General features: G+C 36.3%; 1 protein-coding gene across 2 annotated transcripts in view; it reads right to left on the bottom strand.

Annotated features, from left to right (window-relative positions):
- Positions 1-738: 738 nt before the first annotated feature.
- The window catches only part of LOC135153193 (serine/threonine-protein kinase Nek11-like), a 29,053-nt gene continuing 14,831 nt past the window's right edge, over positions 739-14,960 (bottom strand). For both annotated transcript variants that reach the window (XM_064095462.1, XM_064095463.1), the window contains exons 7-15: positions 14,765-14,843; positions 12,473-12,768; positions 11,744-11,849; positions 10,645-10,816; positions 9,459-9,545; positions 8,240-8,742; positions 7,524-7,590; positions 7,021-7,102; positions 739-6,199 (exon numbers count right to left, since the gene is read on the bottom strand). In XM_064095462.1, the coding sequence (XP_063951532.1) occupies positions 5,992-6,199; positions 7,021-7,102; positions 7,524-7,590; positions 8,240-8,742; positions 9,459-9,545; positions 10,645-10,816; positions 11,744-11,849; positions 12,473-12,768; positions 14,765-14,843 (1,600 nt within the window). In that variant the 3' untranslated portion in view covers positions 739-5,991. The remainder of the gene's footprint in view (positions 6,200-7,020; positions 7,103-7,523; positions 7,591-8,239; positions 8,743-9,458; positions 9,546-10,644; positions 10,817-11,743; positions 11,850-12,472; positions 12,769-14,764; positions 14,844-14,960) is intronic.

Here is a 14,960-nt window from a genome sequence, read left to right as displayed (position 1 = left end):
AGCTGAGCGACATTATTTTAGCATTCAAAATCACCCCAACCAGTGCTAATGAGCATAGATTTTACGTTGTTTCAAGTCTATAAAAATAGTAATGTCAGTCATGTCGAGTAGGACAGCACGACTCTGGACAATTATTTTGCCCAAACTAGTTTCATATTGTCCTGCAAAAGAGAAAAAGGTACACCGCCACCTGGATTTTGGGCGAATGCCTCATTTCTCGTTGACCTTGTATGTAAAATGTTGCTGGGCTTTGTGCTGTATGTGTACAAGCTTTTATAATTTGATTTTATCTAGGGCTGTAAGATTATACAGATGATTGAAAATTTGGATCCTGCACAAAATAAGAACCATTACTGAACATATAGACCTTATGCATTGACATCATCGTGCCGCCATCTTAGAGGCTGAACCCATTGCCTGGTGCATCTCTGACCACTCTATGCACGCATATCCCTATATCCTCTGATGGAGGGCGCTATTGAAATTATGATGTCATATGCACAAGGCCTATTGTGAATACTGCCCTGAAACACATTTTTGTAACATGAAACTGCCACTATCATATCGGCTGAAATCTTATTTTTTATCCATTATAGAATAGATATGATTTGGGGTTTGTTAGGATGTGTTCTCAATCTCAATTGCACGATATAACAATGTAAACTGAGCCTGTGCTATTGAGTACTATTTAAATGAGTATGAACAAAACACAACATAAAAGATCTCTGAAAAAATGAATATAATGTCACAAAGTTTATTTATACAACATGATTTCAATTAATTCGATAAATATTTGATAATTCAAGGTGATTCTACATCAAGGCATGACAATAGGAATTCGCAATATAATTATTTATCAGGATAAGACAAAATGGTTTAAAGTATTTCATTGTACAGCTACTAAATGAATTTTTAAATCTATTTATCATGTGACGGTGATTGCAGCATAAGAGACTATGTCATTTTAAGGTGATATTTCATGAAATAGGGGGAGTTTCACAAATATTTAAGTGTGACTTAAGAGTCAAATATAAAGTTTAGTTGCCTGTGGTATATAACACATCACTTCATTGGTCAGATCATGCACAAAGGATGCATACCAACAAGGATCCATCAATCAGATTACATGTTTAATATGCGTAAGCACGACTCTAAGTCACACTTTGTTAATCACACCCCCTAGTTTTAATAACATTTGCTTCTGCGTCATTTGAACTTGTACATATAAACTCCCTTGCAAGTGAAAAAGCTCGCGTTTGCCAATTTCATTATTGTATATGATAGAAAAATACAATTCATGTGCATGATCAGACATAAATCTTGTTTTTTCTGAATGTATTTTTACATGCTATATATACTGACTCAATGGTAATCTTTTTCTATGTGATAGACTAGATCATGATGGAAATAAAGTACCAAGAAATTGATATGACTATCTATTTGTCTTGTTTTCTATATTTTCAAATGAGTTTCAAATAATAAACATTACAACTTAAATTGTAATTTAATTACCCCCATTTAAATTAACTACTCATACTAAAAAGATTTTTTAAATTAGACCAATGATCCCTCCTGTGCAATAGTACCTCATTTTTACATTATATACAATACATACTAGAGTACTGAAAATGAATACGATTTCACACATGATAGCAAGGAATACATGAAGTTGCATATACATGAATGGACGGTGAAAAAATATGCTCAATGTGCACAAAATCAGTGAGCAAATATTCACAAAAGGTGAAAAGAATACATACAGATACACTTGTGTATTTACATGAAACAGCATGGACCTAAGCTATATTGAGGTCCGTGTTCTTTATCTAGACAAGATCTTCATTTTCGACCTCAATACGTTTACCATTTATAGATCCACTATTTCATCATTAGAATAGAATACAGTGCCACATACAACATATGCTCTAATACAATACCTGGGTGGAGTTAAAGCTGTTCTTAAGTTTTGCGCATGAAATGTGCAAGTTTCATGAAAGGAATTGTCAGATGTTTTATCCGACAAGTCCTATTTTATTAACACTTCCACAGTTACCATAGGAACTGTGCTTCTAAGCCAATCAAATTCAAGGAAAGTGTCAGATCTGATAATTGATAATCAGATGACAAATGTTGACAAAACACTTTCCTGTTCTTTGGTGTCAATTGAGATTCTAAATCATTTTTTTCCCCATTAACTAAAGTTTGGTGTTTGTACATTACAATTCTTAACAAACACCTGAATAAAATTGTTAAATAACTCGACATTTAATGTTACTGAAAATTATCTCTCCATTCTGTTACGAAAAAAAATAGGGTTATCTCATCCAGCAGGAAAGGGTTACCAGTTGTGTATAACTTGTGAACAGCTTAATAAAACACCATCTTGCTCAAATTAATGCCTAAATGTGTCTACGAAAGGTGTTTAGCTTGATGATTATTTATTAAACACTCATTTGTGAAAGATTTAGAAGGGCAGTGATATAAACAGGCAACATGTGTGTTTTTTGGCTGTTAACTTAACAAGATTCAGAAAGTTTCAAATTCACAGTAACAGGTTTAAAAAAGAAAGTGACTTCATCAACTTCACTTGGATTACATTTCTGTGCTTTAAAATGTACCTGTTGGAAATTATTTCACAATTATTTACTACTTACACTACCTTAAAAGTAACTATGATTGTTGTTTAACAGCCAAGCAAAATCAGTATTTCCATGGAAACAGATACTGACAGCATGATAAATTTTGTTTAAAAAAATTCTGCTGATACCCAAATCAAGATACCAACAGCTCTCACTACAAAAAATAAGATCCTTGAAAAAGCAAATGACATTGAACTCCTCATCAAAAAACTTCCACAATTCAATGTATAACATGTTAATATCGCAAACATACAGATATTTCCATGAGCGATAGCTTCTACCACATCTTCATTGACTAGAGAAAAGGTAAAAATCATACAAGCTTTAACTACAACCATTATCCCCTTGGCATTTGTGAGTTTTTCAAGACTCTAAAAGTGAGCTGTCTATATGTATTCATCTATAAACAAATTGAAATACAAAAATTATCTTTGTCATTGATAATATGAGGTAATTGACAGGAAATTCATTTGATTAGACAATGCCCCCTTTGGCAATAATGATTATAATTTTATGATTTACAGGAGAAAAGTAATCTAACCCTTTCTAAAAAATCAAAAAAGTGTTAGAATGGTGGTATAACGCAATGCAGAGTAATTTTAAAAGCATTGCATTTTCAATGATATATAACCCACACACCTAAACACTGCACTACATACTTGGCTAAAGCAAGCAAAACATATTTGGTAATATCTACATCACACATTATATTTATGAAAATAGATTATTTCTGCATAATGTTTTTGAACACCACAAACATATTAAATGAAAATTATTGCATGAATACATAATACGAATAACCAATTTATATGTGCTTTCCGAAAAACAGAAGCATATAATGCATGAACCAAATGTTATGCATGATTAATGCACATGAAGAATAATGATGCTTATATATTCAATCCAACATTTGACAGAAAAGACACATCCACTCAACAAAAAATGAATTTTTAAACAATCACCTCAAAATCTAAGTGCCAATACCTGTCATCAAAAACAGTGTAGCTTTGCAAATCTGCTCATAACCTTTTTACACTGAATGAATATACCACAATGAACCTGGATGACTTTTCAATGTAAAAGGCCCTACAGGTGAACTAGCAACTAAATGCTGATGGATTTACTTATCGTCTGGGGTTAATGCAAAGTATGGTGGTGCTCACTTACTTAGTTACGAACTATAATAATAATAATAATAATCCGCTTTTATATAGCGCTTAATACATCTAATACGTCTAAGCGCTCTACAGATATATTATTACCCCGGTCATCGGATTCAATCAGTCATTCCCGCACACAATGTGTGCACATCCTCCACTCCCTGGGGAGTATTCCAGTCAGTCGCCGGCAAGGCACACACAGTACTGGACAAGTTACAATGACTTTCACATCCTACCGGGTACCCATTTAGCACCTGGGTAGAGAGTGGCAAAGTGTGGATTAACGCCTTGCCAAAGGACGCCAGACCGTGGTGGGATTCGAACACACGACCCTCTGTTTACAAGGCGAGAGTCAGAACCACTACACCACGGCTCCTCCACTATACTTATTGCTCCTACTGGGACATAGGTCATCAAAGTTCCTCCATGCAGAGTTGTGGACGTCAGTGACAACACGCATCAGGGACTCGAAATACAGCTGAAAATGGTAAATTCCTGCCAATTACCATTCAGCAATTAGAGTTTTTAGTTGTATTGTGAGCCCCTTATATGTGTTGTCACTCATGTCTACATATGTTGATATTATGTGACTTCTTCAGCCAATCAGAGACATGAACCATGCAAGGCATCGTAAATACCAGGGGTGTGAGTGGTCACAAATAAAAAGATCTGAAAAAAAGCTGAAGAATGTTGAAAAAGTCTGAAATAGAAAGAGCTTAGAGCTCCCATACTTTTTGTACAGAGGAAAGCCAAAAATAAGCTGAAAATCAAAACAAAAAATATCTGAAATCAATTAAAAATCTGAACACTCACACCCCTGAAATACGGCGGCGCCTTGGAACAGTATATATAGCCTGCTTTTACAACTTTTGCTCATTCTCCTGAAGACAGAAAACACATGTCGAAATGTTGATTCTGGGTTATAATAATAATAATAACTTAGTCTTATATAGCGCTTTTCATGAAATCATGAAAATTTTCAGGACCAACATATGCCCACATACATCATATGTATGTTAATTGTGAAGCCACAGATGAAAAGGCACTACCTATTTCGTTTGTGGCATCGTAATAATGTTTATCCTCTGCAGAAGAGTGAGACAAGACCAATCCACAAAAAATGAATGTCTACATGACACAAAAGTGGCAGAACCAAACAGAATTAAACATGACGGTGCACTTGTATGAAAGAATATGCTGCTTGCAATTCACATCACCTTCTCTGATAATTTACAAATCTTTGGCATAACATTGAATTGAAAGAATACAGCACATGAAGCACATTTTATTCATATGCTGAAAAGCTATATGATCTTGTTTTGGGGTAAGAGAGTTTTTTAAATATCAAGGAAATGGATGGCAGAAAACTGAACTTTTCCATCTACATGTCTAAAATTTGAATAAACAACTCTTATATCAATATAATAGGACTATTCTATGATGCTATATTTCAGAGAAAAAGGTTTGTATTGATCAGGGGGATCATGGAATGTAATACAGTGGAATGCGCCGCCATTGATCACTATACAGTAGATATCAGAAATCATATAACACTGGAAAGGAATTGAGAAAATAATATGAACAATAATAATAAAAAATAATTTGAGTTATTATTGGAGCAGAAAGATATGGAATGCTAATGAATGAAAACCTGGCAAGTGAATATTTGCTCCTTCTTAGTTATACATCTGTAATACCCCCCCCCCTGAAAATTCAAATTAACACGAAAGAGGAATGAAAGTTATGAACGAAAAGTAACAGACACTCCAAATGCTCAATGGTATGGCAATCAAGAAGCTAAGATGTGCAACAAGTTCTTCACATATTGATCTTGTATTATCCTGGGACCATTTTATGAAATTTGTCATTAACCAAAGCTAATCTGATCATGGTGTCATGCAAAATAGTCACTAGTTCATCTCTCACAATAAGAAACAGAAAAAAAACATAAGCGTGCCCCTCCGAGAACAGAGGTTGTCCTATCAGAAAACAATCACCGATATTCTTGACGTCATCAACTAACTTCTGCACGATCAGGTCTAAAAAATTAGTAAGCACAGAAGACTCCGGCTTGTTCCTCTCAGAACAGAACTTGGTCCATGACAAAGCAGTCACCAACATTCTTTACAAGATCCCGTAGCTTGTGCAAGATCACATTTAAATGTTTATTGGTTTATCTACCATTCTATCATTTAATAAGCAGAGGAAACTTTGGCTTGCTCTTCTAAGAATAGTAGCTGATCTATGAGGAAACAATCACTGACATTCTTGACGTAGTCCCGTAGCTTGCGCATGATCATGGTGTCATCCATGGTGTCCTTCATATCACCGAACCTGGCTTCCTTCAAGAAAGCATAGGCAGTCTTGAAAGATTCCTTCCCAAACTTCTTCTCACATTCACTGTACAAGGTTTGGTTAAGGAAACTTTGAAAATGAGTTATCAATCACACCATAAACTTAGATTTGTCTATTCATACAATACTTTGAAAGGTATTTAAAAATTTGGGAAAAGAAGACTACAGATTACCCAACATTCAGAGTTAGTCTTGGGAAGAAGCCCCAAGAATTTATTAAACTGAAATTCTATGATGGGTACACAATAATGATCAATAAGATCAGAATGTGAAGGACAGAGTCCATACTATTTGAGCTACACTGGTCTTCTTTTGAATGTAACTACATACACAACCAATGTTATATCACTTTTCTTTTCAAGCTTGGAAGACTTAAGTTCTAGCTTGGAAATATTTGCATATACTGAATTCAGAGATGTGCCACAGTTATCAATATGAAAAGCTTGGAATCACCTAGTACGTAATTTTTTCATTTTGTTTTTCCTTTAAAAAATCATTATTAACCTGTGATATTAATGCTAGAATATTAAAACATACAGAAAGAGTCAAAAAGTACATTGTGGATTTTGGTTATGCATCATCAAGAAGTACAAGGGAGGTTACTTAGACCACACTTCATTCACCAAGTACAAATCATTTCAATCATGCAGTGTAAATTTGTCCCCCCAAAATATAATTATGATATAAAATGAAAAATAAATGATTTTAAAGAATGAACATGTAATGAATTATGTGGTATATAATATTTTTCATTCAAGTTAATTGAGGAGAAATGGACATTACATTCCATATAAATGCCTATTTTGTCTGGAAGTAAACAATAGTTTAATAATGGGACTAGAACACCTAATCATTTTTTAAGGATACGTTCTGAGGTTCTGAATCTTCTTAGCTCTGACAGAAGGTGAGAAGAAGCCCACTGTATCATCTGTAATGGTTGCATTTTGATCTGCCATGAATAAATATGGGGAACATATTTAATATTCACAATAACTCACAACAGTTTATTTAAAACAATATCATTAACACAAATATGAATACAATTTAACTAAATTGAAAGAAATGTCTTTACAGAAGACAGATATTTGGAACAGGTTACCATTTCATAAAGATTACTACTTTAAATTAGCTGAGAGTCTGTGACGCAAAGTTAGTACCAATTTCTTAAGTGCTGCTATGCTTCATGATATTGTGAACAGGTTTCACCTGCTAAATTTGCCAATGAGAAACTATGTTCATTTACAGGTGTTTGATAAAGCAAGTTTGGTAAAAATGAATTGTGAAAGAGGAAAAGGAAAGAGAGAGAGAGACAAAGGGAGAAAGATAGAAACAAAGACAAAGGGAGGCTGATTATAAGTTTTGTTTTTTACCCGAGGTTGTTTTATCCAGTGCGTCTTGCATACAATCCATCAGCGCAGAGTAATCATCTTGGCCGTCCTAAATTTAAGAACAAAAAACAGAAACTCAAGAGTGAACAGAGAACTATGTAAAATAAAGTCTAATGTATCTTGTAATAACAAAATGCATGTGGAATGAATTCCAGACAATCAATTCCATTTATTTGTAAAATATACATTCAAATATTAGTTATATTCAGTGACTGTGTAGAGCCCACTCTGACTGCAGCAAATAGCAGGACTGCTCAGTGTCTTTTCCCTCTCATCCTCCCATTCCTGCATGGACAAAACATTAGGGGATCTGGCCATTTCAGAAATAGTTTTGATCAAATCCAACTCTAAAAATCAAATGCAATGAGACTTTCATCCTATCAAATGTGTGTATTCGGGACTTGTGCTTGATTTTTTTAACTGTGTTTCATCTAACTGCGCAGAGCCCCATGACCCTGTTGCATAAAAGTTACTATTATGGTAAGTTTGCCATCCAATGGTAACTAGCATGGTTACGCTGATCAGCAGCCAATCAAAAACAAGGGTTCCATACAGGTTACCAATGGATGGCAAAGCGCAACAGGGCCAAGGATAGCTGATATCCTGGGTGTGGTAAAGTAAATATACTGAATGACATTTGATTCATAAGTTTCCTAACTGAATGGATTTCTCCAAGATTGAAAAACATTCAATCCTACCTCTGGTTCTGACCCTGAATCTGATTCAAAGTCCTCATGCTGAGAATAGAACGTCTCCGCTGCATCCACATCATCCGGAATCTCAGCTGCTATCATTTGCAACTGATTCCTCATCTCATCCATCGATGTCATCCTCTCCATTTTCTTAATTGTGGGTGTCCTCCGCTCCTCCTCCGCCGGAGGCAGAGACCGCGTCATTGCAGCCTTCTTCTGAGGCGAGGAGGGTGTGGTTGCCTTCTTCGGGCTGGCACTCTTTGGCTTTCCGTTAGTGGCTGCTTTGGAGGAGGGCGTCGTCTCGGCCTTGGACGACTTTGGATTGGAGTTCTGCTTGCTGACTGGCTGTTTCTTGACCGGTTGTTTCTTTGCAGGTGCTTTCTTGTTTGAGATTTGCGGGACACCCGGTGGGGTTGCGTTGGCAATGTCTGGGTCATCTAGGTTGATTGATTTCTTCAAAGGGGTGATTGGTCGGTTGTCTGAAGATGGGGTTAAAGTGCTCTTGCCAGCTACACCAACAATAGATAAGAGATGTGAAAACATATGTCTGTAAGTTCATTCTACAACTTATAAACGGTTCACAGATCTTTCAATGTCTGCCATTCCTACACAAAATTAAATACTGACATATACACATATGCTTAAAATTCATAAAAAAGGGAAACACACGAGTACAAAAAACAAGGAAATGGCAATTCCATAAGTTGTGGAAGATGTTTATTTTACGATTTTCTTTAAAGGTCACAGAATCAGTGACTACCTTTCTGGAATAGGGGATGAACATTTGTAAGAATTTTTCATGCATCTGGTGCAAAAGCATGTTCTTGTTTGTGTCTTTCTCAGCAACTACAAGAGCTTATTTTATGACCTCTTTCATGAGCAAAATAAACTTTGTATACAGTATCCAATATATGTGAGTATATACCCTTATGGATGTGTTGGTTGTTGTTACGGGTAACTTGTGTACAGCATCTTACTAAGAAATAATGATTTATAGTCAGGTTATATTCAGGTTTCTTGTCATGTCTTCTCTATTCTTTGTTTGAGTTTAAAAAAATGATATCCACCCACCCACCCACCCATCTATCTATCTATCTATCTACCCTGAAAAGCAGATGTTTTAATGAGGAGTGTACTCACTTCTGTTGGATACTGGTCATTGAAGTGCATCCTGTACACTAAGGTATCTTTGCATAGTCCAAAGAAAAAATAAAATGATTCTTACCTCCTGCATATGGATTTGGTGATGATGCTGGTTTGATCGGCCTGTCATCGCTGGATGAATATCTGGGTGATGGTGTCCTTGCAGGAGCTATTAAAAAGGAAAATAGAATGTCTAATGAACTGAGAGTGAACATGGAACATGAATTATTTAAGGATACTCCAGGCTGAAAAAATATGAAGGGACAGTGATTTTTCTGTTTCAAAATACGGTCTTTTTTCATATCTGAAAACATAAACATTCTGTTATGTCATAGAAAAAGTACCCAGCAAAAATATGATTTCGGTTTACGAAGAGAAATTCAATGAATTTTCACAGGATAAGTAAGGAACCAAATCAGACTTTCCATTTTGATTCATCGGAAAGTAAAAAATCGCTGTCCCTAAAGATAGGATGTGATGAAACATATCAATTCAATGAATTTTAAAAAAAGCTTTGCATTTTATCAGTCAAACATTTCGATTCATGCAGTCATTAACATACCTGATGATGTCATGTCCCCACTTTTGTTATTAATTTATTTTCATTATATGAAATCTAATTTCATTTTTCATGCATGCATCCAAGATCAGAAGGGGAGGGGCATGATGCCCCCCCCTTCAAGTCCTCGATACATTTCACATAGCCTAGTCATTTTAGGGTTAGGTTCTTCTGCATATTTTATATAACTTGTCAATGGAAACAAAATTGTTTACAGAGACCAAATAAACCACCTTGTATCTAGTATAGGTGGATAGCTATAATAGATCACAATGTGATGTCCTATAAGAAATTGTTATCTACATTAAGACATACGATCAAGCAGCCTGAATAGCCCCACCTTTAGTCCTTATACCTGGCCAGGCTCCTTACCCATAATGCAACTTTCTGAGCAGTGTCCATGTAGTCTTGTAATATAGGCCCATTTCAATGACAAAATGCTAACTTACTACTCATTACATTCATACCGCAAGAATTGTTTCCAAATAGCAAAACAGGTACCTTTCCCGGCAAAAACATTCTAACTTCTCAACATTAATTCTCACATTAATAACATTACAGGCAAAATTATCCCCTGTTTTACTAATCATTATCTCGAAATGGTATATTTTAATGCTACGTATTAGTAACATACAGTCAATAAGAGACAAAACACATTGTTATTCAGTTCGCTCCCCCTTTAATGGAAGGACAAATGTCAATTTCCTACCTTCCTTGACTGTGCCAATCTCTTCTCTTTCCCAGTAACCTTCTTCCCCTGCATAGGCCGGGGTACCATCCTCGTAGTATACACTGATGTTGGGAGCCTGAGGAAGCATTGAACCTCTGAAGGCTGGATCCATGTACACCTGAGGGTTATCACGCACCCATGGAGGCATCGGCTGTAAGGGAGCAGACAAGAACAATAATAATAATAAAATTGCATTTCTATGGCACAAAATACACAAAGTCTCACATATACATGAATGAAATATTCAAACTGATAACATACAATATGATCATTGAAAATAGCAGCTCAATTTAATATAGCATGAGTGTAAACTTTGTGATATTGAAATCCTGAAAATATTGAAATTTTGATCTGATATTCATGTGAAAACATTTACACACAGAAATGAATGGATATGACCATTTGGTTGTAAAAATATAATAAAAACTATCAATTTTCAGGCAAGTTTTTGACCTGAAACTACATTCATCTGTTTGCTAATATTTCATTATCATTATGTTAAGTTATTTGTAATAGAAACATTTATTTTCAAAATCATCTTTAAAATGCAAATTCTATTTTCCTTTATGTTAATATCACAACATGGACAAAGTTCACTGATCCTAAATAAACTTTGACCTAAAACTCATGCGACATGATCGGTGACACTTGATTGCTATTATGTCCAAGTTTCATGAAATAGAACCTCATCATTTTGAAACATATTATGACATTTCAAAATATTATAAACATTGTTAAAGATTTAATATTGACGCCAACACCGCTACCATCAGAAAAGCGGCACTGCACACCTATGTGTCGCTCCTACTATTCAGGCAAGGTAAGAACTGTATTCATATTGTTATCTTTGCCTTGACATTTGAACCAGAAATCAATATGAAATATAATTCATAATGCAATCATTTATCAAATTTGGACTAATAAACATTGCACATGTTTTCATTTTTTTTACATGAAAATATATGTTATATTTTACAATGTAATAAAATAAAATAAAAAGAATGAAAATAATTGAGGAAATTTTTTCTTCGTCTTTTCATTATTTATTTGTATATTCACTACATAAAAAGATTCTTACCTCTCCTCTCCCTCCTTGCCATGCTGGTCTTTTTTGTGTACCCAATGTTTCTCTTAGTATGTCCTTTCTTATCAGGTTCTCCTGTAAATTATTTCTTGCATGCAAGCTGAAGGGGAGAAAATAATTTAAATAGTAATAATAAACATAACAAATATTTATACAGCACCATCTTTCAAGAAATACTCAATTCTGGGATTTGATATCATTGTTACCCAGTTTTAGCAAGAGTTTGTCATCTGGAGCACAATGGGTGAATTCAAGTAGTGTCGGACTCTTGTGTTAGTGTTGTGACAATCACCAACATCAGCCATAACACCACACTTTGAGTGTAATGGTGTTTGGATTGATCCTGATTGACCCCCTGGAATGACTCCTAGACTAATATAACGCAATAAAGACATAAATACAGAAAACACTCATCAGGTATGCTGGAGAAAACCTTCTTCCATAGACTTGAACACGTGACCCGAGCCTAGGCCGGCAAAGTGGGTTCCATGACATTTGCTCCGGCAACAATTGCTCTGCTCGAAATTCCACGCACTAATCAAATGACCAACTTCAACCCTGGGTTGAACACTATACCCTACCCTAAACCTAACATAAGACCCTATTGCAATCCTACATCTTAGACAAAATTAAGCCCAGAGCAATTGTCGCAGGAGCAAATGTCTGGCAGAATGTTACCTTAAGGCCAGCCTGGACTACATCCCTGACGTTCATTCACTTTACCTCAGTTTTCTCGCTTCCTGATCAGCTTTCTGTTGTTTCCTCAGGAGCATCTTCTCCTTCGGGGTCAGCCCCTGGAGAGGATCTTTCTGACCTTGCTGTGGAGGGGGGTATGTTGTCTCCCCTTCATACTCTCCTACCTCCTCCTCTTGTTGGCGTTGTCTCATGGATTCATTCTGGAGGTCCTCATAGTGGGTTTTCTCCCGGTACATCTGGGCTAGCTCCTGTGTGTCCTGGCTGAGTTTCTTAGCATCCTCTTCCTGTTGGTCACGATACTCTGCTAATCTGTTCTTCATTTTCTGTTTCAAAAGAAAAGAGGTTTTTCTTTTCATCAACTGGGCTTTTTCTGAACAATTTTTTCCGGGACAGGGGGGGGGGGGGGGCACTCACGTATAATGGAAATATGGGTATGCACCCCTTTTCAATCCATCATTTCACTTTTTTCATTGACCAACCTGTTATCCACAGTTCCTAAGCCCCTCAATTCAGGAGTCACCTCTCAAAGACCCCATTTCATGTTAAATTCCAGTTCTCAAGCAACCCCATTTCCATAGGGCCATTTAGTTATTAAGCCTGTCATTTTATAGAAACTTCAGTTTTTAAGTGTATGGTTTCAGAATTTAGGGCCGCAAACCACTGCACTTTCCAAACCCGAGCACCCCTCCCGGGAGGGGGGGGGGGGGTAATTGTCTTGAACCCCCTCCCTTCAGATGTTGGCCCATGAAGGTCTGAAAAACACAAAATATTGTACAGACATTAATGCACCTGTAGAGTGTCATCATGTTGCGTTTTTTCCACTGAAGAAAATTAACATCAAATAATTAACCCATGGGGCCGAGCACCCCCTCTCCCTTGCACAACACTATACTTCAACAGCACTTTCAACAGTAGATATCATATTACAGAGCTGCCAACATTGGAAAGATAGAATCCAGTAGATTTCGCGGAGGTATGATTTTGTAAGGGAGGGGCGGAACGTTGTCCCACGGATGGGAGTTTTGGGTAGCAAAACACATTAAGAAACAACATTTGATAGTAACTGACAGCTGTCTAAACCATCAAAAAAAATTCTGATAGATTAAATCACATTAGAGAGAATTCATGAATTGTCATTGACTAAATATACACTTCAGGCAATACATTAGATTTTTTTAATTCATAAAACATGAAAATACCTTTAATTGGCCCGAGGGGAAGGGGCTGCAGTAGTGGTAAACATGGTAAATGAGCTTTATATGTGGACTGTTTAAAGTCTCTGAGTCTGAGGGTTTCCTGTGAAAATTGTCACACAGTCCCATTCCGCTTGAAAATTATCTTTATACTTCGAAAAGTATTTTGTCGTCTTTGTCTTGGATGACTCCATCTCCAAGATCTCCATGGTCACTGACGATGCGATTGTAGTGTGGATGAATCGGGACAGGACGTGCTTCGCACAGCTCAGCCAGCCAGCCAGGCTAGCTCACTCACGAAAGAGAAAATGTTCGAATCCGATCAACCCAAGTGAAAGTAGGCGAAAAATTCTCCACTTTGTTTCTGGTTCTTCAGGATTGTCAATAAAATTATTCCTGAAACTGAAAGTCGGCGTGTAAAAGTAATTCACTTGTTAATCCCATCGTTGATCCAGTTTCAGCTCGAATAAAGCGCACACAAGCTTACGAAAAATGACTCGCAGTGCTCGTGAACTTCCCTTCTCGTAGCTTCCTGGCGCAGCGCGGCCGGCTGGAGCCGCGCCGGGGCGCATCGGGGGCCATGTGCATGGAGTACCGCTGAAGTGTTTTCATCACACACATTGCAGAACCCGGAAATAAAATGGCTCTTTAGACTACTTCACCAGTCGTTCAGTAAAATTATCTTCATGTACATTGGAAATCAATGTACGATTATACAAAAACTGGTAAAAGTTACTGGGTAAAATGAAAATGTGATAAGGAGGTTCCACGTGGGTGTTAGGGAGTTGAATATGCTAGACTCGTAAAACAGTTGTTTGTATGAATTTTACAATTTAACAGCTAAAAATCCTGATTATCCGGGAGATTTTGGCATGGGGTCGGGAGAACGGGAGATTGGATCGCAATCCAGTATTCTCCCGCAGGATCCGGGAGACTTGGAAGCTCTGATATTACTGCATGAAAAGATCTACACAAACAGATGATATAACTACATCAACATATCTCATATTACTCCATAAAGAGATACTACATTCCTGAATCAAAGGATACCAAATACTACATAAAAAAGATATATTATTGCATTACAAATCAAATATTAGATTGATTAAAATGAAGAAATACCTACCTCTATATGTCGTGTAACAAATGCAATTTTTGTAACTTCAGCTGCTGATGGTCTTTTGGCAGGATCTCTATTAAGCATTCTAAAACAACAAAGAAATAACATCATAAAGAAGCATGATAGTAATCATAGACAATATGAAGCTTGGCCAACTTCAGTGCTCTTTTGGCAGGATTTCTATTAAGCATTCTAAAACAAC

The sequence above is a fragment of the Lytechinus pictus genome, chromosome 2 (assembly GCF_037042905.1).
Source record: "Lytechinus pictus isolate F3 Inbred chromosome 2, Lp3.0, whole genome shotgun sequence".
Classification (NCBI taxonomy): domain Eukaryota; kingdom Metazoa; phylum Echinodermata; class Echinoidea; order Temnopleuroida; family Toxopneustidae; genus Lytechinus; species Lytechinus pictus.
Note: the sequence above shows the minus strand (reverse complement) of the source record. Positions and strands in the feature narration are given on the sequence as shown.